Below are 25,962 nucleotides of genomic sequence, written 5' to 3'. Positions count from 1 at the left end.
GCACCTCCTGGATTGTCGATAGAGGCTTCATAGACTAGAGTGTGGAAGTGTTGGACTGCTCGTTTGTCTAGTTTATTCTATCTAGTTAGAGATTTGGTATTTATTTGGCCTTTGGCCCTAAATTACGAATAGTATTCTCATGATAGAGTTTTCCGCCGATAGAATGTGAGTGAATGAATGTGCGATTGGACCAGATGGTTCGCTCGAAGGCTAGAAATAGCTTTTGAGTGTTGGTCACGCCTAGGGTACCCTCACGGGGCATGACATTGACTCGAGACCAGACTTTTGACTTGAGATTTGATCTCGATATTCAACTCTGGACCCGACTCGAAACTCAACTCCGATATCCGACCTCGAACCTAACACTTGACACTGATTTGGGACCACACTTCCTATACCAATGACCTAGGACCCGATCAAAATCCTGAATCGGGACCCGACTTCCGATCTGAGATTCAACCCTGCACTCAACTTTTGAACCGAATTTGATCCCATCCGACATAAGAGCGATCCCGACTTCCAATTCCTGACCCGGCCTAACTTCTAATTCGAGATCCAACCTCGACATCAGACCCTGAATCTGACGTGCGAACTAGAATCTAACCTCGAATCTAACTTAGAACCCAATTCAAACTTTTGACATAGGACCCGACTCTAACTTTTGATTTGAGATCCGACTTTTGAATCAGGATCTGACCACGAGATCTAACTTTTTAATACTCACACTTGACCCTAACGATCGATAAAGGATGCATTCTAATACGTGACCTGGGACTCAACCTCGGCCCTCAATATGAAACCTGGCTTCGACACTTGAGACGAAACCCTACCTGACACCTAACTCGAGACCCAACCCTAAAACTCTAAAATCTTACCTCGATTTCTAACTCGAGATCTGACACTTAAATTGAGATCCGACCCCGATTCGATCTGAGATCTAGGAGTTGGGTCTCAAATCATCTTAAATTTAGGAAAAAAAGGTTAATGACGGAAGGTTGTATATCATTGAATTATTAATTGAACATTGCCTTTATTGAAAGACTCTATAATAGATAAAATTATCATTTACTATTTTTCTACAATAGACAAAATTGTCATTTACTATTTTCTTTAAGTAATTGTTATTTAATTATTATGCAAATATGTAGGATTTTGAAATTAATTAAAGTTATAACTATTAAATATTTACTCCTTAAGGATATAAAAGTCTTTCAATATTTAATGGATATTTTGGTTGACCAATATTATTAAACGTGTAAAAATTCCCTACTCATAATTTACTTGAAATAGATTGAATGTTAAGCTCCTAGTATTAATAGGATAATATGTATCCTACAATAAACTTAGTTCTAATAGAAGTATAGTTTGTTTCGATCTAGTACAAAATTATATTTATACCCATTAGTAATTTTTTAGATGGAGAAAATTTTAATTTAAAAGAGTAAATAAGTAAATCAACTTTTAGTGAAGATTTTAGTCAATCAGCATGTATATTCGTGCTTTTATAATAATATTGATAGATAATTGTTATTTAACTATCATGCTAATTTCTAAGAGTTCAAAACCAACTAAAATTTTGATATTATTAAATCTTTCCTTATTTAAATAGGAAGTTTTGAATTCGACTAATAAATTAGATAGAACGGACTAATATTTAAAACAATTAAAATGAATTATAATTTGCCTATAAAAAAATTACTACATGTAATCACGTAGTAAATTAGCTAGAGATGGTGTACGTTCCATTTATCTATCGAATTCTTCTATTTAATATAATATTTTTGTCACGATCCAAGCTATGTCCTAGGTGTGATACGGCGATCGAAATCCCAAAGGACTCTAACCAAGCATCTTAGCATATCATAAGCACTCACAATGTATTTAGAGCAGTAAAGCTAAATCATGAAAGCGGAAGTAAAGTCTTAGTAGGAATATCTCAATAAAGGAGAAAAAACATCAAAGGATGTCACAACATAGACTCCATGAACATCTAACATGCCTCTACTAACTTTAGATAGGAGCGTATGACAAGCTCCTAGCTTACCAAACATAATAAAAGAACATAAGTCTGAAAATAGGGAAATAACATGAAGAGTTCTCCCTCGAATAATGAAGACTCACCAAAGCTAACTCTTAGTAGATCACCAACTAGCCACGTGCAGGAGGATGAGAGTCGAATACTACATTATGAGACTGTAGGAAAAAAATATGCGTTAGTACATGGAATGTACTAAGTATGTGAAAAGTATGCATGAACAATAAACACAAGACATAATCAATATGAATGATGAGATGCAAGACCAATATCTTAAAACATGAGTAAAACCATGAAAACATTAAAACATCATAATCACTGGTCAATGCATCAAAAATATCATCATCATGAGAACTTCATACCTTTACGTAAACCTTTTGTGAGAGATACCGTTAATCAGCATATAAGACCATGTGAGCTATAACATGGAATTTCGATGTAACTCCCACATTGGGAAGAGAGAAGCTACTTCCCAAGGTAGACTCTGTCATGCCTAAGTGGATCCACTAAGCTACTAAGGAATCAAGCCTCAACTAACGGGTGATCCTTTCTAAGGAATCAAGCCTATACTAACGGGTGATCCTATCTAAGGAATCAAGCCTCTACTAATGGGTGATCATTCTTCCTACGGTGGGACGCAGTTATGGGAAAATGGAATTTCTAATGACGTCTCATGCCTTTACTAACGGATGAGCCTCTTATCCCAAGGTCCACTCGGTGCTAGGTCAACTCTCAACGGAATATCATACATAATATATCATAAGCTTTGAAGATGGTAAGAATCTAGTAATACCAAGTTCAACATAAATACTCAAAAATCATAAGAATAGCTCCTTCAACATATCATGATCATAACATAATTCATATAGACTCTTGCCTCTACTAACGACATCTAAATCATGATTTCTTTCATAACATGGAAAAACCTTTCATAATTCATGGTCATTTTCTTGAAACATCATTCTTAACTTTCATGAGGCATTCATAAGTATTTATAAACATTTATAAAGCATTGAAATACTTTTAAATTCATGATCATAATTCATTGAAAACATACTTTGAAAATAGAATATACCTTGGGTCATTGAAATTCAACTTGAAATCATGCAATATGATGTGAATTATACATAATTTGACCAATAATCATATGATAAACCAGAATTAAGAATACCCGGTGATATATCATGAAACTAGGGCTTTTAGAAGAAGAATTCATAAGAGAATTTGAGAAGAAACTTGGGACTCCATAGGTGAAAGGACCCAAGGATGAATTCTCACATACCTTAATGAATTCTAGCCTTGAAATTGAAAAGGAGACTTGAATTCTTGAAACTCTAGTTTGATTTGGGAAGAATAACTTGGGAAAATCTTTGATAGAAGACTTCTCTTGATTCTTGGAATTTTTGACTTGAAAGCTTTAGGGTTCTTGATAGAGAAGAGGAACACTGTGTTGGTTTTGATAGAATTTCTAGATTCTTGAAAGTTTAGATTGATGATTATGAGAGGAAAACTAGTTAGTGGAATGATATATTCCTTCAAAACACCCAAAAACGATTAAGAATAGGGTTAAAAAGCTTTGGAAAAGACCAAAATAACTCCGGGACGCATGCATGAAGTTGCTGAAAAATTATTGCAGCAATTCTTCACGAAAGCCTCCACGGCCCGTAGTGGCGGTCGTGAAGATGAGACTGCCTGGCAGGGCTTCACTAAAATGGCCTAACGGTTTAGTCCAAAATCTAAATGAAGCAAACTTAGCGGAGTTGGAAAGAGGACTCAAAGACCTTTAATTTGATAGATCATGAGACACCTAATTCTTTATATTCTAGGAGATATAATCATTTGAAATTGATCCAAGTAAAATCTTATATCGAAACACAATCGTTAAGAAAGCTTTTAACTCAACTTTGTGCTAGAGGATTCTTGTGACATTAAAACATCTCCAAATCTATTCCCACACTAAATAATTAACCTTAACACCTATGCACAATTAAGAATCACTCAGTACGACCCTATACGCATATGAAGAATGGTTAAGATTTTAGATAAGAAACTTCCAGGTGTTACAATTTTATATTAAAGAAATTGAAATATTTATAACTTTACCATAAATAGGACTTTAATAAATAATAATTCCCCTATAATCTATGGCTGTCCCATTTTTCCAGCGTCGTTTCAACCTTTTTCTTTGTCAGGTATTCAAAAGTTTGTTATTTCAAATTTCTCAATTATTATACTTTTCGAAGATGGATTCAGAATTTTATATGGCATGTTGGTGTCGTTGCATCACTTATTATTTTGGTGTTACTAATATGAATATTATAAATTTGCAAGAGAAAATTCAAGTTGTTGAAATAGTGTGTTCTAAGATTAAAGTTTTATAGCCTTTGATCCTAACCCTTTATATGATTGATGGGGTTTTGTTTAAGTTGTCGTAATTATTAGTAGCTTAATGTTCCTTATTATATGATTTCTTTTTGAATTTTAACTACATGCAATTGTTTAATTATGAATAAATCATAATATTTAGCACATCTTTTTTATTTGATTATAGGCTCTAATGAATTTTTTTGGTAAAGGCTCTAATTATTATTGCACACATATAATATGATTAATAACAAAACGTAGTAAAAGTGATAACCATTAGAAGCATGGTTAGAAAATAGCAACTAGGGTTCCTCATGCCCCCTAACCATGTCGTCGATGTTGGTGGCTTGGACTCTCATCTTCATCTAATTGATCCGTCTTTACCTACCAATGCTAATGAAATCAAAACCAAACCATTAGATTATGGTAAGGGTTTTAGTAAGGTTTTTAGTGCAAAGGTATTGGAATCATGTATTGTTATATCCAAGGATATTGAACCAATCCTAATTAAATCTATCATTTATAATGGTGGTGTGCCTACTGTAGAATGGACGGAAGCAGAAGTTACAAGAATTAATAAGCTCGAATGCCTACAATCTACGATTGTAGGTAAGTTTATTCAAGGATGGTCTGATTTAGACGATTTAAGGAGGAATCTACCTTCCCAGTGTGGTGTAGTGGGAGACTGTAAGATTGGATCACTGTTCCCCTCCAACAACAACTCTTTTAGAATCTGCTAGAAGAAATTGACTAATCTTGCATAATTTGTAGATATCCAATTTTAATAGAATGAAAAAACACAAGATAATTGATGCATCAGTAATTCTTGCATCATTTGCATAACTTGTTTCCAAAGAAATCAGGGTTTTTAATACATAACCCAAAAGGGAGGAAGCAGAAAAAAGAAAAGAAAAGATGAGAAGAGAGAATGGTATACCTGGATTCATGCTAATTCTTGATGATTGAATTTGCATCTTTTAGGGTGAAACAAGAAGAACATTACCAATTGCAGAAACTGTTTCTATCCTTCAGTTGACTGAGCACAAGGGTATCGAAGAGGAAGAGGAAGTATAGCTCTCTGTTTCCGCTTTTCTTGCTAAACTAGATAAGTAGCACGGGCACAACATTAACCATTTGTAGTTGTTAGTTTTATGGCATTTTGGAACAACATTTCGATATAAAGTCTATCAGTACTAAAACATATGGGAATAAAAAAGTGCAGACTCTAATTTTTGCATTTTAAACTCTTATATTGCAAATGATTAATCTTGTTATCGGTTGAGTCTATTTACCGTATGGATAGAAAACTGGATAGGAAAAAAAAACAAAAACAATCTACTCAACCACTGTCTTCATTAATGAAAATCTTGAAAAACATGTTATTTGGGCATGTCATGCTATCCCCATAATTCATCATAGATAGCACTGTTATAATGATATGAAAATGGAAAAATTTATCAGTATCTTGTGACTTAATGACAAGAATGAAAGCCAGAATCGAAGGGAGAAATATCTACTTTGGAGACACAATTTCAGAGTGGAAGACATCAATATTCTACAAAAATGAAAATGTTTATTAATTTGTTTGTCCACATTATGTAGCAACTTTTGAACAAAGTAAATTAACACACTGTAACCGTAAGAGTAAAAACGTAAAGTCCTCCAAACTTGTCCCCTAAACTTACTTTAGCACTTTAACTTTATTATTTACCCTCCTAATTTTATTTCAAGTGAATTTAAATCACCCAAACAACTGACGTGACAAATAAAATAAAAAGAGCACGTAAAAGATGACAAAATAAAGAGTAAAAACAATTAGATCCCTTTTTTTTCTAAATCTTTTCAGCCAATAAGGTTTCTTCTTTCTCACACCCTACCATCCTTATCTACCAACAACCGCACCCCTTCTTCTTCCTCACACCCTATCACCCCTGCCGACGCCCTCAGCCACCACCTGCATCACTCCCTTCTTCTTCTTCTTCGAACCCCACCCCTCTTTCTCCTTTTTTCCAACCCCGCTACCCTCAGCCAACATCCGTCTCATCCCGTTCTTCTTCGACTTCGAACCCTCCATCCCCCAACCTTCTTTCTTCTTCTTTGAAAATCTCCACCCCCACTCCCTTTCATTCAGTAAATGAGAATTCCTTTATATCGCATTATTCTTGCTTATTCTTAATTGTGATGAAGCAACTTATTGTTGCTTCATGATCGCTACTTATGGCAGTGTCTGTTGATTGTGATGAACTTGAAGTTTGATTGAAAATCTTGGATATGTGGAATTGATTTTTTTTAGGTTATTTTTTAAAATTCGTGAATTAATTCTCAGTTTTGTCTATTTTTTACCTATCTAAAAGAAACAAAAAAAGAATTAAAAAATCCAAATTAAATATTCTTCAATGTGGCATTGATGTGGCACTGAGGAGGTGCATGTGTAATGCACTTTTCATAGTGAGATTGATATTGCAGTGTAAGGGGGTATTTAAACGAATGTGTAATCAAAATGCTAATATAAGTTTTAATGTCACGTTCAAGGGGAATTTGATGTATTTACTATAATAGTAACAACAGAGGAATAATTTATACTATTCTCATGAGATATTTTTTTGAAGCTATTTTTTCAAAATGAAACAAATAATATAAAGTGATTATTAAGTCTGACTAATATCTTCAAAAACCAAATAATCATCGCGACAATCAAAATATAATTTCGAATGCTGAACTTTATTTTGACTAAACCTCACGAGATACCTCATACAACAGGGCTTCAGCTTCGGCAATTGATAAAGGGAAGCAGTTTGCAGCCTCTCAAGAAATATTTTGGCCTCAAATGCCTTCCACTAGACTTCCATGAAATGCCTCCTTTGAATCTGAGAGGACATACTTATCAGGTGCTTGAAGCAAAGCTAGTGGATGGGTTAAAAATTCTTCATTTTGTATGTTCCCGTAAATGTAATTCAGAAAGCATTACCAAGCTTCTATTGACATGTTGGAGATTTTAATGGCGGATAATTCCTTCTCTTTGAGGTCATGAGAGAACATGCTTCGGAAGACAGGTGACCTTGCAGCAATAACTGCATGATGCGCTACAATACTTCCATCTGAAGCATTGATTATGATGTCCGTATGTTTCTCTCAAACAAAATTTGGCCAAGTGACGACAGAGCAGTTGCATTCGATTGTTTCTCGGTAAATTTTTCAGCTCATATTGAGCACAGCTCTCCATTCTGCCAATTCATACAACAAAAATGAACATGAATGAGGAAAACTACGGTAATCTTCCACGTATAAGTTTTCAGATGGTTATAGAAGTTTTGAAATGCAACATTAGAAACATCTCATCCGTTGAACAAGCTTTATTTTTATTTGTGGAGCAGAACATCAATTAAGGCACTGGCTAATCCAGAATCAAGACATTGTGAGTACTGAAAAGTAAATCCAACTCTATCCATACTTGATTTTCGACATATATATAGTGTTTAGACATCAAAACACTGGGTTCTGCGGAACCCGCGAGCTCATGGTTGGATCTGCCATTGCTATTAGATTTGATTGGGAAGAAATCTAATGCATCCAAATATAAGAGTTTTGGCAGCAAATAAGAACCATGACGCAACCAAAATTAAGTTTTTGGGTATCAGAAGAATTGTTTATGCTATGCTCCATATGAATGTCTGAACATAGATTAACATAGTAATAACTGAATAGATGAGGGAATGGTACATTAGGCGATGCAGTATTCAGATCAAGGAATTCAGCGTCAATGATGAACTTCCTAGTTAAGGGAACTTCAATTGGCCAAACAAAATTGTCATGTTCTTCTCCACGGCTAAGTGCCTTCACAATCAAAGAAAAAGATTTTCAATCAACACAACGTACACTCTCGAGTACTCAAAATTGTCACTATTATACAATTACACATCATAATTCATAGACTGAACTGTCTTCCTTTTTCGATAAATTTTCCCAAAATTCAAATACCCATAAACAAAAAAATACTATACTGGCAATTTTAACAGTTGCCACTATCTTAGGCCATGAAGTAGTTAAAAAAGGAAGTTTTAATTAATATAGCCCTTCCTTTTTCAAACTGCTTTGAATTTTTTATTTTTTATTAAGCCAAGATTCTATCGAAAACAATCTCTCTACAATAATCTACCATTCCCACACCCCTACTTATGGAATTATAGTCGGTATGTTGTTGTTGTTGTAGCCTTAACCTCCAGTTGGTCCTCTATTATATTTAGGCTATAAAACAGAGAACAAAGACATTGAGAAAAAATATTTTATATCAACAAGAAGGACGCAAGAATTTTACACCACTTTTAGATGGACGTGTTAGTATCTCTTGATCAAGTAAATTTACTTTCAAAAGTGTAATTGTTGAAAGAGGTAATCCAAACCATAATACTAGAAGCCTTTTCTAATAAGCTAATCGCTGGGAAGGAATAAAACGAAGTGTAATGCAGTAGCATCATATATACTTTAAAACCGGACATACATGTTATCTCATTAAAACTAAAACGATATATTTTTTAAGAAATTCCTTCTTAGCAGTGTTCAGAAAAGCGTGAAGCAATAAATGTTGGGTTTATGTAAGATGTGAATTGAGAAATGAGAATTGGAAAATGTGGGAAACCAAGTTAAGGAAAAATTGGTAGAATAAAGGAAATATTTTGTCTTTATATTAGGAAACACTTCCTTTAGCTCTTAAAGGGTTAAATAGAGGATGTCTCCTTGCACCGTCGTCATCGCTCGCTCGCTCGGCACAATCAAATGAAATTGCAAAAAGGAAAATAGAACACTTAAGGAGATGATGAATGCGTTGTTGATAAGTTCTGGTTTACCCCCGAACTTGTGGGGGGAGCTATTCTTACGGCTAGTCGAACAATCAATCGAGTTCCCCATAGAAAAACACAATCTATTTCATATGAAAAATGGAAAGGAAGAAAGCCTAACCTTCAATACTTGAAAGTGTGGGGGTGTTTGACTAAGGTGCAAGTTCCTAACCCTAAAAGAGTAAAAATAGGACAAAAAATGGTTGATTGTGTGTTCATAGGATATGCTACAAATAGTAAAACATATCAATTTCTGGTTCATAAATCAGAAAATCCCGATATTTATATTAATACGGTAATTGAATTAGATAATGTTGAATTCTTCGAAATCATATATCCGTATAAAAGAGAATGTGAATCATCCAATGAAGGAAATAAATGATCTCAGGAATAAACAAAGAAAATGATCATAACGAGGAAAATCTAAGAGGCAGTAAACGTCAAAGGACCTCGACTTTCTTTGGACTGGAATTTCTAACATTTTTATTTTAAAATGAGTCTCGAACTTTCAAAGAAGCCATAACTTATTCAGAAGCTCAATATTGAAAATAGATAGTCAATAGTGAGATTGAATCCATAATGAATAATCATACGTGAGAATTGTTTGATCTTTCTCCTGAAAATAAACCCTTAGGTTCCAAATGGATTTTCAAAAGGAAATGAAAGATGATGGCACTATTGATAAATATAAAGCAAGACTTGTCGTCAAAGGATTTAGACAACGTGAGGGTCTTGGTTACTTTGATATGTACTCACCGATAATTAGAATTACATCAATTCGAGTGTTAATAGTGTTAGCTGCCATGTACGGAGTGGAGATCCATCAAATGGATGTCAAAACAACCTTCTTAAATGGAGATTTGGAAGAAGAAATCTATATGGAACAACTGGAAGGGTTCATGGTTCTTGAAAATGAAAGAAAGGTGATTCGATTTGTCAAGTCTTTGTATGGACTAAAACAAGCGCCCAAAAAATGACATGCAAAATTTGATCATACAATATTGTCAAATGGTTTTAAAATTAATGTGTGTGATAAATGTGTTTAACACTCAAAATAAGGTTGTCATTGTTTGTTTATATGTGGATGATATGTTGACAAAGAGTAAAAACATTGCATATAACATAAATATTACTAAGTGTATGCTTGCTAGTAAGTTTGACATGAAAGATCTAGGAGTTTCCGATTTGATATTAGGAATTAAGATTCACAAAACTCCTCAAGATCTAGCTTTTTCTCAATCTCATTATATCTGAATGATGCTTGAAAAATTCAATTACTTAAACTTCAAGAGTGCAAAAACACTAATTGATGTGAACCTTGATCTTGCTAAGAATAAAGGTGAAAGTCAATCTCAATTGAATTATGCCAGAGTGTTGGAAAGTTTGATGTACGTCATAAACTTTACACGATCAGACATCGCTTGTGCTACAAGTAAATTAGGGTATTTAGAACACACTCAAAACTTTGCTTTGCATTTCAATAAGTATCCGACAGTTGTTGAAGGATATAGTGATGCAAATTGAATTACTAGGTCAACTAAAACTAAGTCCACAAATGGATATGTTTTCACATTGGTGGAGGAGCAATATCTGAAAATAATTCAAACAAACATGTATAGCTTGCTCTATAATGGAGTGTGAGTTCATTGCCTTGGACAAGGCAGGTGAAGAAGCTGAATGGCTATGGAATTTCTTAAAAGATATTCCATTTTGGCCCAAATCAATGGCTCATATACATACATTGTGATAGTCAAGCTACAATAGGAAGAACTGGAAGCGTTATGTATAACGGTAAGTCTCATCACATACGATGAAGCAACAATGTCGTTAAACAACTACTCTCTAGTGGAATTATCACAATTCACTATGTATAGTCAATGAATATTGTGTCGAATCCACTTACAAAAGGCCTAATTAGAGAGGGAGTTGAGAGATCATCAACGGAAATGGAACTATGACCGAGGACAAATCATTATGGCGGTAACTCTAGCTAAAAGACTAGAGATCCCAAGATTTACGCTCAAGGAGATCAAATAAAGTCATTGATGATGGTTCAATAATGTCAAAATAAAGCATATGGTCCGTTCCTATGATGAGACAATGTTCAGTAATAAGGATAAGGCATTAGGACCTTTCAATGATTTCTAAATTTGATGCAGCGTATATCAAATGATGTATTTACGAGATAACACATTTAGAAATTACCTATTTAAGTGTGAAGTGTAAGACGCTTCAAGGAAAATCCAGTAAGGCCAGTTCTCTCGCACTTATGAACCAGGAAGTGTTCATGGATGAAACGAACAAAACAATAAAAACCAAAAATAGTTAAAAAGTTGATTGTGTGATTTATGTTGTCTAGGTAGACACCAAATCTCGACGGTTTAAAGATATCAAACCTATCAATTGATCGAGTATATCTGATATATGTTCATTATGGAAAGTTCAAAGGAAAATCTACTTATCAGATGCAATTAATCCTTAATTATGAATCATACAGTTTTTTCATACATATGTTTTAAGTAATAGTCATTATCCATTCATGTGGGGGTTTGTTGGGTTTACGTAAGGTGTGAATTGGGAAATGTGGGGAAACCAAAGGAAGTGAAAATGAAAAGTCATTTCTCCCTTATTTGTATAAGAAAAAAAAATTGTCCTTATATTAGGAAACACTTCTTTTAGCTTTTAAAAAGTTAAGTAGAGGGTTCCCCCTCGCGTCGTCGTCGTCTTAGCTCGCTCGGCTTCGGCATTGGCTTTGGCTTTGGGTTTGCCAAATGATTTGATTGACAACTTTTTAGATAAAATTTATTTATCAATCTCATTAATTAATTTTTTTCTTAATATTAATCCGTTGAATTATTTATCAATTAATTAATTCACAAAATTAATTTGAATTAATTAATTCGAGAAATGGAATTAACTAATTAATTCGCTGAGCAGAATTAACTAATTAATTTGTGGAATGGAATTAATTTAAAATCAGCGGATTTGGAAAGGACTTGTTTCTTCCAAACATATATTTCTTTTCCCAAAAGACACAATGCCTATTCTGAACATATAAGACTGTTCTGAACAGGTGAGTTCGCATCTATTGTTGGCTATAAATAGAGAGGCTTTCTCTCTGTTTTCTGCATCGAATTTTCTCTTTCTTCTGCATACATTTCTTACAAACAAAGTAGAGTCTTTGTGTGATTTCATTGTTGGCTTTTGAGTTCGCTGAAGTTATTGAAGTTTGAGTTTCCCTAACAAATATATCCATTTTATCCTGCGAGGAAATAATCCACAACCTCGGATACAGTGAGGGAATTAAATTCCTTAAGGACACAATGAATTCGGTGATCTCGGATATTTGGTTATTATATTTAAACTTTTTATTTATCTTTGTTCTTCTAATATTATTGTTGAACACAATACCCATCAGTAAAAAAACAACAAGGATTTGCTTCGCTTAAAGCATGAAGTGAAGTGAAGAACATTTTAACAAAAAATGATCAAAATAAATAGAGAGAATTAATATAATTAAAAGTTTAAATTAAAAGGTTAAAGGTAGATATCACCTCTACAGATCATAAGACAATCAAAATCAATGTTATTAATGATTCAATATCTATTTCTTGTTCTTCTAAAACTCCACTTTTACAAACCGAGTCACACATTTTTAACTACGGTTAAGATTTAAGAAAATTATATCACAGTAATTCCGATTAGAGGACATTCGGATTGGCTTTTTAAAAGTAAATTATAAGCAAAATGCACTTGCAATAAGCCAATCAGAGAGGATATTTGTCATAATCCAAAATCTCGATTCATGATGGCACCTATCATAATCCACCAGTAGGTAATTCAATCCATACTTTGAAATGACAAGTAACAGGCATATCGGGTAGAAACGACCAAAACAAGAGAAACAAGATATAATTTAAGGAACACAACAGAAGATAAGATAAGAGATCTAATCTCAAAACGTGGTTGTCACATGTACAGAGTTACTACAAAAGAGTGCAAGTCCCAAGTGGACCAAAAATATACAGATTTATCTCAAATACAAAAAACTAGTCAATATGTAAATGAAACGAGACAAGCTGATCCAAGACGCCATGAGCTCATCCTCGGTCTCTGAATAACCTGCAGCTGGCTCGATATCAACGCTGGTGACTGGTGCTCGGTCTTGCATCACAAAAATAGATGTAGAGTATAGTATGAGTACCAAAACAATAGGTACCCAGTAGGAATCATAGGTCGACTGAGCTTGAAAAGTAAAGACAATAATGAAAAGTGAGCAATAGCACCAGAGGTCAAACGAACGAAACGATAACAATCGGCTAACCAAGAAGCACATGAGTCTGAGAAAGAGCAGAAAAGAAAGATAAGTAACCAGCTATAACCTAACTAGACTCCCATAATTCCAAAAGGAACACTCATGTGCAATTTAAGTAAAAATTCAAACGGACCCCCATAAGCCTGATGGATACACAAAAGAGCTACAACTATTTATGACTAAGAACCAGCAGATCTAGAAAAAGAGACCAAGAGGGTCATTGCAATGTTTTAAAGAAATCAGGGTTTTAAATACATAATCCAAAAGGGAGGAAGAAGAAAAAAAGAAAAGAAGAGAAGAGAGAATGGTATGCCTGGATTCAGGGGCGGATCTACATTGGCTCCAGGGGGTTCATCCAAACCCCTTTCGTTAAAAAATTACACTGTATATATAAAATATTTTTTTTAATTTATGTGTATATATTTAATATTGAACCCCCTGAGCATAAGCCAAAGAATTAGCTCAGTGGCAAAGAGGGTTTAATATTTTTCCTTAGCTTGTCTCAGCTCGCGGGTTCGAATTCGAATAACCACGCTTTTTTTTCTAGATTTTAGCTACGTTTTAGGCTTAGTTTTGGCGTTTTTTAAATTAAATGGTAATTAAAAACGACTTCTTAACATATTAATTTTTTAAAATTTTAAATCTTTAATTGAAAAGTCAATAAATAAAAAAACCATCTTTTTCTAATTTTTAGGGATTTCATTATTTTATTTTCTCCCCAACTCTTCTCTTCTCCAATCGACTGTTTGCTGCTCTTTGCTGCTGGCTCTGGCTGCTTTCCGTTCTCCGTTGCCGCTACCCGTTGCTCGTTGTTGTAGCCTTTAAGTTCTTAGTTCTTCTTCTTTTTTTTTGTTCTAAAAATTTTTAGAATTCTATTTGACTTTGGTATAATGGTATTTATTGTATTATTTATGTGCTCTTTATGATTCAGTCTCAAGCTTCAATGAAGAAGTATTTCACCAAAGTTTCAAAATCAAGTTTAGCCTCTCATAGTCATAGTCAATCTAACCAAGAAGAAAATGCTAATCATTCGGAAGTATCATTACATTCTTCTCAAGAATTTGATTTGGGTTCTTTAAAGTTTGATCCTGGTGAAAGAATCTCAATATTGAACTATCATCCAAATCATCGTGATGTTATTAGAAGAGCATACCTTTTGAATGGTCCTTGTCAACCTCGTCTAGCGGTGCATGAGTATCCTCAAACAAATATTTCTGGATCAATATGTCATTTTAATCATGAATGGTTTGATGATGTATATCATGATTAGTTGGAGTATAGTGTTAATAAAGATGTAGTCTATTGTTTGTAGTTTTATCTATTTAAAGACCATAACATTCATCAATGAGGAGGTGAAGTATTTTCAAGTGTTGGGTTTAAGAGTTGGAATAAAAAGAATAGTCTTGACAAACATATTGGTCTACCAAATAGCATACATAATCAATCAAAAAGGAAATGTCAAGATTTATTACGACAACGGCAGTCTATTCAATTTGCATTTGAGAGGCAATCTAATCAACTCAAGTATGGATATTGGATCACTTAAGTGATTCAGTTAATGCAGTAAGACTTCTCATAACTCAGGGATTTGCATTTTGAGGTCATGATGAATCTAAATCATCACTTAGTAGGGGTAACTTTCTTGAAATTATCTCATGGTATGCAAAAAAATATGATAAAATTTGTGATTATGTACTAGAACATGCTCCTCAAAATGATCAAATGATTTCTTCAATGATTCAAAAAGATATTGTGAGTGCATGTAAAATAGAGACCGTTAAAGTTATTCTTGAGGAATTAAATGGTGATTACTTTGCCTTGCTAGTTGATGAATCATTTGATGTGTCACGCAAGGAGCAAATGGCTATTGTATTTCGATATATTGATAGAAAGGGATTTGTGATGGAGCGACTTATTGACATTGTTCATGTTCAAGATACTAGTGTTTCATCTCTAAAGGAGGCAATTGTTAATTTACTTGCTCAACATTCTTTGAGTCCATCAAGTGTGCGTGGACAATGTTATGAAGGGGCAAGCAATATGCAAGGTGAGATCAATGGCCTTAAAATATTGATTAGGCAAGAAAGTAGATCGGATCATTCCATTCATTGTTTTGCTCATCAACTTCAACTAACTCTTGTTGGGGTCTCTAAAAAGTGTATTGAAGTGGGAAAACTTGTAGTATTGATCTCAAATATTTTAAATGTATTGGGATCTTCTTTTAAACGTATGGATGAATTACGTGATTCTCAAAAAGAAACAATTAAAGAGGCATTAGATATGGGTGAACTTACAACCGGTAGGAGCTTGAATCAACAACTTGGTCTTTCAAGAGCTTGTGACACTCATTGGGGATCTCATTATAAATCATTTAATAATTTAATTATTATGTTTGGCTCTATTCTTGATGTTCTTGAATCACTTGCTCTTGATGCACGAAATTTGGATAAAAGAGTTAAGGCAATGGGACATCTCGAAGCTTGCCGAACATATGAGGTTGCGTTCATGTTGCATTTGATGAGATATGTCTTAGCAATTATAAATGAGCTTAATAAATGCTTACAAAAAAAGGAGAAAGATATTGCAAATGCCACGCTACTTGTTGAAGTAGCAAAGAGAAGGTTGCAGGTTTTAAGGGATGATGAATGGGACTCTCTTATTGCTAAGGTATCTACATTTTGTAGCAAACATGATGTTTTGATACCTAAATTTGAGGAGCCATGTGTTAGCTCTTTAAAATCACGACGAAATCTTGCTAACTATACAATCTTACATCATTATCGTGTTGAAGTCTTTTGCAATATTATTGATTGGCAACTTCAAGAACTTAATGATCGTTTTGATGAGGTGACTACCGATTTGCTCTATGGAATTGCTTGCTTAAATTCAATTAACTCATTTTTAAATTTTGACATCAAAAAAGTAATGAGAATGGCGAAGTTATATCTGGATGACTTTGATGAATCTAATATGAGTGCTCTTGAGAATCAACTTGCAAGTTATGTTGTTGATGTTCGTGATGTTGATGAAAGGTTCTCCTATCTAAATGGGCTTTGTGATCTTTCCAAAAGATTAGTTGAGAAAAAGAAACATTCTACTTATCCTTTGGTATTCCGCTTAGTGAAACTTGCTCTACTTCTATCAGTTGCCACTGCCTCCGTTGAAAGAGCTTTTTCGACAATGAAGTTTATCAAGAATGACTTGCGGAGCCAAATGAGTGATGATTTTTTTAGTGGTTGTTTGGTGCCTTACTTAGAAAAAGATGTATTTGATAGTATTTCTAATGATGCTATAATTAAGACATTTCAAGATATGAAACCTCGTAGAATACAATTGTAATAGTGTATGTAGTTGAATTTCAATTGTAAAACAATGTTTTGATAGGCTTATTCGTGTGTTTGGTTTCTTAATCCCCATTCAAGGTGGTGTAATTATCACTATGTTTTGTAATACATATCAAGATATAATAATTTCTATTGTTCAGGGTGTTTTTGTATTGTTTTGAAGCCATTTTATGTCAAATTTTTTTTGTGGAGGAAGAGTGCTTTTACTTTGAGTTGGTGTTTATTTTAAGTCTTTTTGAATGTAAAAGTTTATGTTTGCTCTCTATTTGCACTTTTAGGAGCTAAAGAGAATTCAAAAAAAACTGAAAAACTTGTAGAAAGACCCCTGCTTCTTGCAAAACAGGTATATTTGACCCAACCCATTTATTTATGGATATGATTAGCGTGTTTAATTTTTTTTGAACCCCTTTCATAAAATTTCTGGCTCCGCCACTGCCTGGATTCATGGTAATTCTTGATGATTAAATTTGCATCTTTTAGGGTGAAACAGGAAGAATATTTCCAATTGCAGAAACTGTTTCTATCCTTCTGTTGAATGCATACAAGCGTACTGAAGAGGAAGAAGAAGTGTAGCTCTATGTTTTCGCTTTTCTTGCTAAATACTTCTTGCCCACATTGTTATTTGCTCCCTCTATTCGCTTTTTTACTTGTTATATTTGAACACCCATTTATTTTATCACACTATCCCTATTAATTGATATTTAATATTAGATATTAAGAAATTATCATTCCGTGATTAATAATTAGTATCGGAATAAGTTATTCCATTCCATCATAAATTGTCATGGAATATAACCTTATTAAATGAAAAAATTACACTTGAAACACATATATATTTGTAAAGCGTGTTGCATATCCGAAAAATGCCACAACCTATGGCCAAATTCCTGTTGTATTTCGGATAATTCTTTGAGGTCTAAACCGAGTTGCATATTTGAGAAAGGTTGCTCTGATTGCTGCTACATTTGTGGCCATTATTGCTGCACTTTGGCCAAATAGTTGTTTTCATGATTGTTATCGTAGATAACTTAATGATGTTGCTCATATCACAAAGAAAATTCGTGAGAATTCATACATAAAAATACTTAAGCTAAATAAGGCGGAGGTTTTATTTTTAAAAATGAATAATTAAAGCTCTACCATAAAGAAAATATACACAAAGCTAAATAAGATAAAACGTGTAAACAAATGACTTATTTTTAGGAAGTATGTAATGGATATTATTTTTAGTACAACAAATCAAACAGTCAATAAGAAATAATATCAAGATAACAACATAACTTATTCCAACATCACTTAACCTAGCATAACTTGAATTCAAACCAAACGACCCTAAAACTCTTACGTCATGCTTTCATATTATATAACACAGACAACGAACACAAATTTCACTTCTTTATGTCTTGATTCACCGTTGTTCTTATTTATATACTATATTAAAAGCACAAAGACCTTTAAAATGTTGATTGAACTTTTTGCCCTTCATTAAAATTTCATGCTCCTGAAGATAGGAATCAAACGTGAGCTGTCGTGTGTTCATACTCCGCTGCAGAATGGGGTGTCCGGAAGAAAACACCGACATATAGTTATAGTTGAAATGGCTTTGACTTTGATGATAAATAATGGAGTACCAAAGTATCTATGGGTTGAAGCATTCACTACTGCAGTGTATTTAATCAACAGATTGCCATTTTCTGTTATCAACATGCAATCTCCCTTTTCTTCTCTTTATGGTCGTGATACTTTTCAGGGGGGAGAATGGGCAGCCTGGAAAACTTGGAATGATTACAGAATGCTTACCGCCTTCGATTCGGTCTATTCTAAGTGGTCCATTGGGTAAGCGACTCCACTTTAGACAAAATTAATTTTTCACCATCTTCTTCAATTATTACATCATTATTTTAACAATATTAAACATTGACTATAATAAACATAATAAAAATTAAATTGACAAGTCTTTCTAATCGTGCTCCAATTATGAAAAAGGAATCCTAAAACTAATCAAACTCAACTGACCAATCCTTTTATTTACTTTCTACTCTAAGAATAAGTTTTTAAAATAATATAGCATTAGGCAACCTTTACACAAATTACTTTTATAATATTTTATATAAAAGGAAAGACAAGTATATGAAAATAAGTCGATGATCCTTTTGTTTGGTCTAACTAACATATATAATTTATTTTGGGAGAAGGAATATAAAAAGAATTTTAATTAAATACTATTTTTGAATTTTGGGTCTTAAATAAGATCGTCGAGCTCAATTATTTCTATTTGATGTTTGATGTTTTTCTTATATATATTTGTTGTCTCTTTGTATTGTCTTTTTAAAGCTATTAAACATTCTTCAATCAATATATAAATAAATTTGTATAAATCATTACTAATTGATCTTCAATATTCTTGAGCAGGTAAATAAAGATTTATTTAGATGTGTGATTAAAACTTCTGATTACGAGTTGATTTGAAGAAAACCAAAAATATATGGTATGAGTTCTAAGATTGTCTCTTATCAACATGCATATAATTTTTATATTTTAAAATTATTTGTTATCAGACAGGATCCGTAAAGGGTAGCGAAATAGTAATAATTTCTTTTATATTCTGTCATTTTTCTTTTTTTAGTTATTTTAAAAAATATTATTCTTCCTTAATATTTATTTATGTGACACTATTAATTTACGAAACTCAAATTGGATAAAAAAGTTAAATCTAAGGTAAGCATATCAATTTATATATATTATGTCAATAAATAATTATTTACTATTTTTCTTAAATAATTATTATTTAGTTATTATCATAATATTTAGGACTTTTACATATATACCTTTTTTGGTATTTTAAAGTTGATCAAACTATATCCGAATACAAATCACTTCTACTATATTTCCTGAAAAGTAAAAAATTGCCGTAGGAATCCTTTTTTCTATTCATTGTTTTGGTATCCTAACACAAATTTAAATACCACTAATGACTTTAAATTAGATTTTGAGCCCTCCATTATTTTGCTTAAAATACTTTTTTTTTGTTTTATCATACCTACGACTTTTATATCTCCATAATTCTCTCTTTCTAATAACTTTGTCATTGTTCTAATTTGTTGTTTTAATTAATCTTTATCATTTACCCTTCCGAGATTTTATTTTGAGGGATTATATTGAGTGTGTTATTATAATTATTTGTTAGATGTAAGAAGTTCTAATATTTAGTACTTTAAAATTTGCTACTTCAACATTTCCTTATTTAAACTATATTTTTGTATGTAATTTTCATATTGTCGTCACATACAAGTGCATCGCACGTACTTTAAACTAGTATAATAGAAAATTGAGAAGTGGAAGAAAAATGCCCTCGTTAGCATTTTGATCACATATAACCCACCCACCCCCCACCCACCCCCCCAAACGTAGATGCAATAACTCACAACATTTGATGAAAGGTACCGTTAGTATAGTACAACTCATGATTTGAAAGGAAGTACTTTGATTGAGAACTTGAGAGACTTAATGGACAAATACAAGAAAACTACCACTAAAAAAATGGAGGTGCAACTGGCATTTGTCTAAGATACAACTACTACATTAAGTTCTTTCCACTTGTCTGTGGAAAAAGGGTCATCATTATCGCTCTAGCAATTGGCAGAAGTCCTAAAACAGCAATCTGTAGTTGATCTGAGGTGCTTGTCCTAACTGTGATTTGCCCGCTTTTCTTGCTGTTTAATCCGGCCCTAACAGCAATCTTGGAATTCCTTCCCACAGAGAACTGAGATTGCAGATTGCATCCCCATATGAGATCATTTCTCCATTTCATCAAAGAAAGGCCGAGTGAACTTTGGTCCTGGCCAACAGGGTAATCTTTCTCTCTCAGTCGCAACTCTAAGTTGGCTCCATATGCTGCATTACCCTGAGACCTGATGGTGCCAGTACTTCCCACCACAACTAACTGTTTACCAATGGCAAATTGGTCCTCCAATTTCAATCCCGTCACTAAATTGTCACCCAAGAAAGTAATGGACACCCCTGCAGCTGTTTTATTTGTTTTCAGATTTTTCACTTTTGTTTCTCCCTTCAAAATGTAGGCAAGTTGCTTTCCTACAGGTTGAATGTCGAACCCAACCATAGTTGATCCTTTCTCCCCCGTCTTTGCTGAAACAGCTGAATCCAAGTGGATGTTGAACTCTTTCTTGTCCTTCGTGAGCTGAAGAACTATTACTGCAGGAAACTGACCTGCAACAGCGAGGTGATCCTCAATGCTCACACCATCATATCCACAATCGTGGTCCCATCCCAGGGAGTCCATTAAAGGCCTTGCAAGAAGTTGAGACGAAGGTTCTAAATACCGGTATCTATAAGTTGGATTGTCCCCGTCAAAAGAATTTGGGAGCACCATGTCAGGTAAAGGAATTCCTACTCCTGCTTGGCTCCCTGTTTCCTGATCAGCACCTTCTTCCATGTAATCACCTATCTCTGCCTTGCCTTTCTTCTTCATGTCCCGAAGCCTTTTTGACTCCTCCCTCCATTGTTTCTTCTGAAGCAGCTTCACACGGTAATCATACTCGTCAAAATATGCTTTCTTCTGCTCCTTGCTTAGCTTCGCAATTTGAGATTTCCTCAAAGGTCTGAAAGGTGGAAGGTCATCATAATCTTCAACTTCTTGGTCAGAATCAGATGAATATGCCAGCTCAATATCTGAGTCCATATCCTCACCAGCTTGGACTTTAGGATGAACGTTTGATTGTAACAGTGAAGATAAAAAGTACGGTAAAGGAAGTGAACGCTTGGGGAAGCCAAAAAGCTTTCTGTGGTCATGAAGATTCTGATCTTTCATGATGGAATCTACTTCTGATAAAATCTTTATTGAGTAACACAGAAGCAGAAGCTGCGATCTCCAATTTTCTCCATTTGGGAGCAATATTTCTCCTCTCTCATTCTTTGGACTGACTGAGTGGTTTTCAACAAGAGCAAATGGACGACTCATCAACCCAACATTCATCGTGTGTGGATCACCTATGGAGTGGTCAATTAACTGTTGAATGATACGGGAGCACTGAGCAACAAACATTTCATAGCTTACAGGATACCCAGAGGGTCCATCTGGAGGACTTGAAGCAGCATGTGTCAGGGTAACTATGGCATTACGCCATATTGATGGACCAAGATAACTACTGATGGACTTCAATAATGGTAGATCACCAAGATCTCTAGACTGTGTGTCAATGCGGTCGACATAGAGGACTACATCAGGACTGCATTTCTTCATATGTTTCTTTATGGACACCAAAGTTCTTCGGTTAAAGGATTGCTCCGACGGGGAAGATATGAAACCAGGAGTATCCAAGATGTTCAATGTAACTCCATCCAGTTGTCCAATTATCTCCTTCACCTTGGTAGTTGCAGGTACAAATGCATCTACTATTGATTTGGCTTCACCAAAGATTGAGTTTATTGTTGCACTCTTACCAACTCCTGTTTTACCAATAACCAGGATATTCAGAGAAAAATTCAAACTGTCGGTATCCTCTGCTTCTAACTCCATAGCTACCTTCTGGGCAGAATCAAGGCTTGATACTTGAGAGGCTGACTTCCCTGCAGCGCGAACTAACCGGTATAAGACCTGTGCAGCTATGGAATCTTCAGGAGACCGGTTTAGCTTGTGGATGAGCCGCAAAAATTTTACTCTTAACTGTTGTAATTTATCAAGCTTCTTCTTTTCTTCTTCACTCAAAATTCCTTCTGGTATACCTTCAGTCTTATTCTCAGATAGAGGAAACTTATCTGCATTGGTTGGTTGAGCAGGTCTAGACGAGTAAAATGTGGATCCCAAGCTACTAGGAAGCTCCAGAGAAAAGACCTGTGTACCATCAGCTGATGGAATTGTAACATTTCTACCTTCAGGCCCAACACCGGTAGCAGCCCTCAGCAGCGCAGCCAGTGCTTCTGCATCAAACATCTCATTCTCTTCACTTTCTTCGTCTGTATCTACCTCTTCATTTGAGTCTGTCACAATCTCACCATCAACCTTAGGTAAATGACCCTGAGAAACCTCTCCAGCATAGTCAGCAGTGGCTATTTGTTGGTCCAACTGATCAACGATAAGTTTTATACCACCTGATCCATCAAAGGTCAAACTTTCATCATTTTCCTGTAAGAATGGGACTTCTTCATTTTTGAACAATTTGACTGTATCAATGTCTTTGCAGTTGGTTTCTAAGTCCAGATTTAAACAAGCCTCTGTGTGTTGTGTTTTATCTGATAACTTAGGTAAATCATCTTCAACTTTGGAGGACCAAGTAACATCTGATGAAGAGCTTGCACTAGAATATACTTGTTCTTCAGCTGTTGGTGGTACTGAAATGTCAGTGCACTCAAAGCTCTCAACTTCACTATCCTTGATGAATGTATGATAAAATTCGGTTTCAGTTCTAGTGGCAATATCGTGACAATCACTTCCTTGATAAACCCCGTCCTCCTTACTTTCTGATTTCTGACTGTCCCCAGAAGCTCCAGTAAGTAAGATGATGCTGTTTCCAGAGTTCAATTCATCAGCTCCAAATTTTGATGCTCTATTTTCTTCCCTTGGGCTGGTGTAAGCAGTATCAGAAGGCTTAATATCATGAGACGAATCTGCACTTTTTGCCTCTGCACTACTATCAAGAATTTCACTTTCTTCTGCTAAAAGCTTTTCATCATTGTCCAACTCTTGTCCCAACAAAGTAGATTCTTTAATTGCAGCCTGATACAAAACTTCTCCTCCTTCTAAAGTATCATTGGCCTCACCTCCCTCCGTTATGAAATTCTGAACAGTGTCAACTTCAGCTTTATCCTCTTCTTTACTGTCGGAACCCGAAACTATCTCAACATTTTTTGTAAAGATCAAGTCCTCTGCCATCCCAGATTGTATCACATTCTCAGACGCTGATTCATCCTCATCACCATCCGAAACATCTGAGATTCTAACTTTTGGAGCACTATCTAACCTGTCCAACACCACTGCATTTGGAATTCTAAAGGCACCTGAAACATCATTGTCTTCTAGAACACCAGTACTCAAGTACTCATCATCTTCACTGTCCCAGGACAACTGTGCAATTGGAATGCCTCGAGTTGCACTATCAACAACTCTAGTTCCCGAAAGGGAAATATCTTTATCAGACCCATCCATAGATATCACTGTAGCTAGCTCATCCACAACAAAAGGACTATCACTATATTCATCATGTCCTTCAAGAATTTCCCTATCTGCAACCAAAGGTCTATCACTATATTCATCATGTCCTTCAATGGTTTCTGCATATGGGTCGGTTAAAGAAGACATAGAGTCATCATAATCCCCCACACTACTACCTCTTTCAACAATTTCTTCATCTGGGTTTTTCACAAATGGTCTAGAAACAACAAATTGATTAGCAAAATGAGTTTGTTCAAGATTTTGCTCATCTGAGTCAGACACAAATAGCCTTTCAGAAGCAGTTTCAAACTCATCCTCACCACTAACAAAGCCTTCAGAGTCAAAACCAGTGTCACTACCATAATAACTGCTATTATTATCCTTTTGTCCATTAGCAGAAATAGAGTATTCAAAGTCAGAATCATCATTAGTAAGAGGAGCTCTAATACCTGTTGAAGTGAAAAGAGGGACATTTGGAGGTGGGCTCCCTTGTGTTGTAGAAAGTGGAACACCATAAATCTTTGAGTCCATGGTGACAAAAACAAGTCCCACCTATATAAAAAACACACACACAAGAACACAAAAACAGGGGGAAAGGGATACCAAGAAAAGACGGTGAAATGGGGTTTAGGCTAGGGTTTGCTTTTTGGGTTTTTCCAAGATTGGTGTTTTGTGTTTGTTGTTGGTGAATGAGCTCATGATTGGTAGAGGCTGAAATTTTCTTGGTTAGACAATGTTACACATAAACATTAAACCATGGCGATAAGGCTGAGGGGTTGTAATTTTCTTGGACGTCTTTTCGCCTTATTTCATGCCTTCTCTTGTATTTATTTTTACTAGACACCATCAACGGTCCAATATTTATTATTATTTTTGTTTTAATTTATCTGATCGGAATAAAATCTGGAGAGTTAATTAATTTTTTAATAAGATTTTAGATATTTAAAGTTGTTAATTATTCTAATTTATATTACTTTTTACATAATTTTCAATAATATATGTTACTCCCTATATCTCAATCAAATTTATTATATGACTTTTAAATATTTTAAGTTGTTATAGTATATTTTACGTAATTTTCAAATAATATATGTTACCATTTTGTCCCAATTTATGTGATACTAATAGAATTTCAAAAATCATTTACATTTTTTATGTGTCTTTAAAATTTGAAGTTGTTAATTATTCTAACTTTCAGTTCTTTTTACGTTATTTCAAATAATATATGATATTTTCTCTGTCTCAATTTATGTGATACTAATAGAATTTCGAGAATCAATCAAAATTTATGTATGCTTTTTAAATATTTTAAGTCGTAAATAATTATATTACAGTACTTTTTACATAATTTTAAATATATAATGAATTTTAAAAAAAAGACAAACAAATTAAAACTCTCAAAGGGCTAAAGGGTCAAAAATTAGCAAAGTAATACACACAAATTAAATTATATGGATCAATCAAAATTCAAAACCAAACTTAAATAACTAAAATACTACCTACTAATTAATGATTCTAAGCATACATATTGATACCAACTATTCTTACTCATGCTTCTATATAGCAGAAAAATAAAAATTGACATGCCTCTTTGATATTGCTAATCATAGGCGTGTGTATCACGTCACTATTTCTTTTGCCTTTTGTGTTTCTTTACAAAACGTGGATTGCGTTTACATTTCTTTTTTTCGTTTTAAGGAAAAATGGTTTGATATATTTTAACATTGTGAATTAATATCTCTTATTATAAAAGTGATTTACATATATTTTTATTATTAATAATATAAATATATTTTTTTCATTTAATGAGAGTGGAAAAATTAAATAATTTTTTTTTTATTTCGTATTTAAAAAAATCTTATAGAGATATACTTGATGCTTCTAGGAAGATTTAGGGATAT

The 25,962-nt window shown here is 34.0% G+C and overlaps 2 protein-coding genes and 1 pseudogene across 2 annotated transcripts; 1 reads left to right on the top strand and 2 right to left on the bottom strand.

Moving 5' to 3' along the window:
• Positions 1 to 6,314: 6,314 nt before the first annotated feature.
• LOC129884155 (BTB/POZ domain-containing protein At1g55760-like) lies at positions 6,315 to 10,039 on the bottom strand (annotated as a pseudogene).
• A 5,232-nt stretch (positions 10,040 to 15,271) lies between these two features.
• Positions 15,272 to 17,466, top strand: LOC129884154 (uncharacterized). Its single transcript, XM_055958502.1, has 3 exons — positions 15,272 to 16,823; positions 17,172 to 17,236; positions 17,374 to 17,466. Exons 1-3 carry the CDS (start codon positions 15,272 to 15,274, stop codon positions 17,464 to 17,466), a joined length of 1,710 nt encoding a protein of 569 aa, XP_055814477.1.
• A 2,894-nt stretch (positions 17,467 to 20,360) lies between these two features.
• LOC129887231 (translocase of chloroplast 159, chloroplastic-like) lies at positions 20,361 to 24,869 on the bottom strand. The gene has a single exon (XM_055962240.1). It carries the CDS (start codon positions 24,590 to 24,592, stop codon positions 20,471 to 20,473), a length of 4,122 nt encoding a protein of 1,373 aa, XP_055818215.1. The 5' UTR covers positions 24,593 to 24,869; the 3' UTR covers positions 20,361 to 20,470.
• Between the last annotated feature and the right edge of the window lie 1,093 nt (positions 24,870 to 25,962).

The sequence above is a fragment of the Solanum dulcamara genome, chromosome 4 (assembly GCF_947179165.1).
Source record: "Solanum dulcamara chromosome 4, daSolDulc1.2, whole genome shotgun sequence".
NCBI classification, from domain to species: domain Eukaryota; kingdom Viridiplantae; phylum Streptophyta; class Magnoliopsida; order Solanales; family Solanaceae; genus Solanum; species Solanum dulcamara.
Note: the sequence above shows the minus strand (reverse complement) of the source record. Positions and strands in the feature narration are given on the sequence as shown.

Bases quoted from the DNA above. Each gene is read 5' to 3' on its own strand.
- LOC129884154 (XM_055958502.1), top strand. From the start codon at position 15,272: ATGATTTCTTCAATGATTCAAAAAGATATTGTGAGTGCATGTAAAATA. The intron at 16,824-17,171 runs GTATTTCTAATG...TTGCACTTTTAG, and splicing joins AGAAAAAGATGTATTTGATA to GAGCTAAAGAGAATTCAAAA. The intron at 17,237-17,373 runs GTATATTTGACC...TGCATCTTTTAG, and splicing joins CCCTGCTTCTTGCAAAACAG to GGTGAAACAGGAAGAATATT.
- LOC129887231 (XM_055962240.1), bottom strand. From the start codon at position 24,592: ATGGACTCAAAGATTTATGGTGTTCCACTTTCTACAACACAAGGGAGC.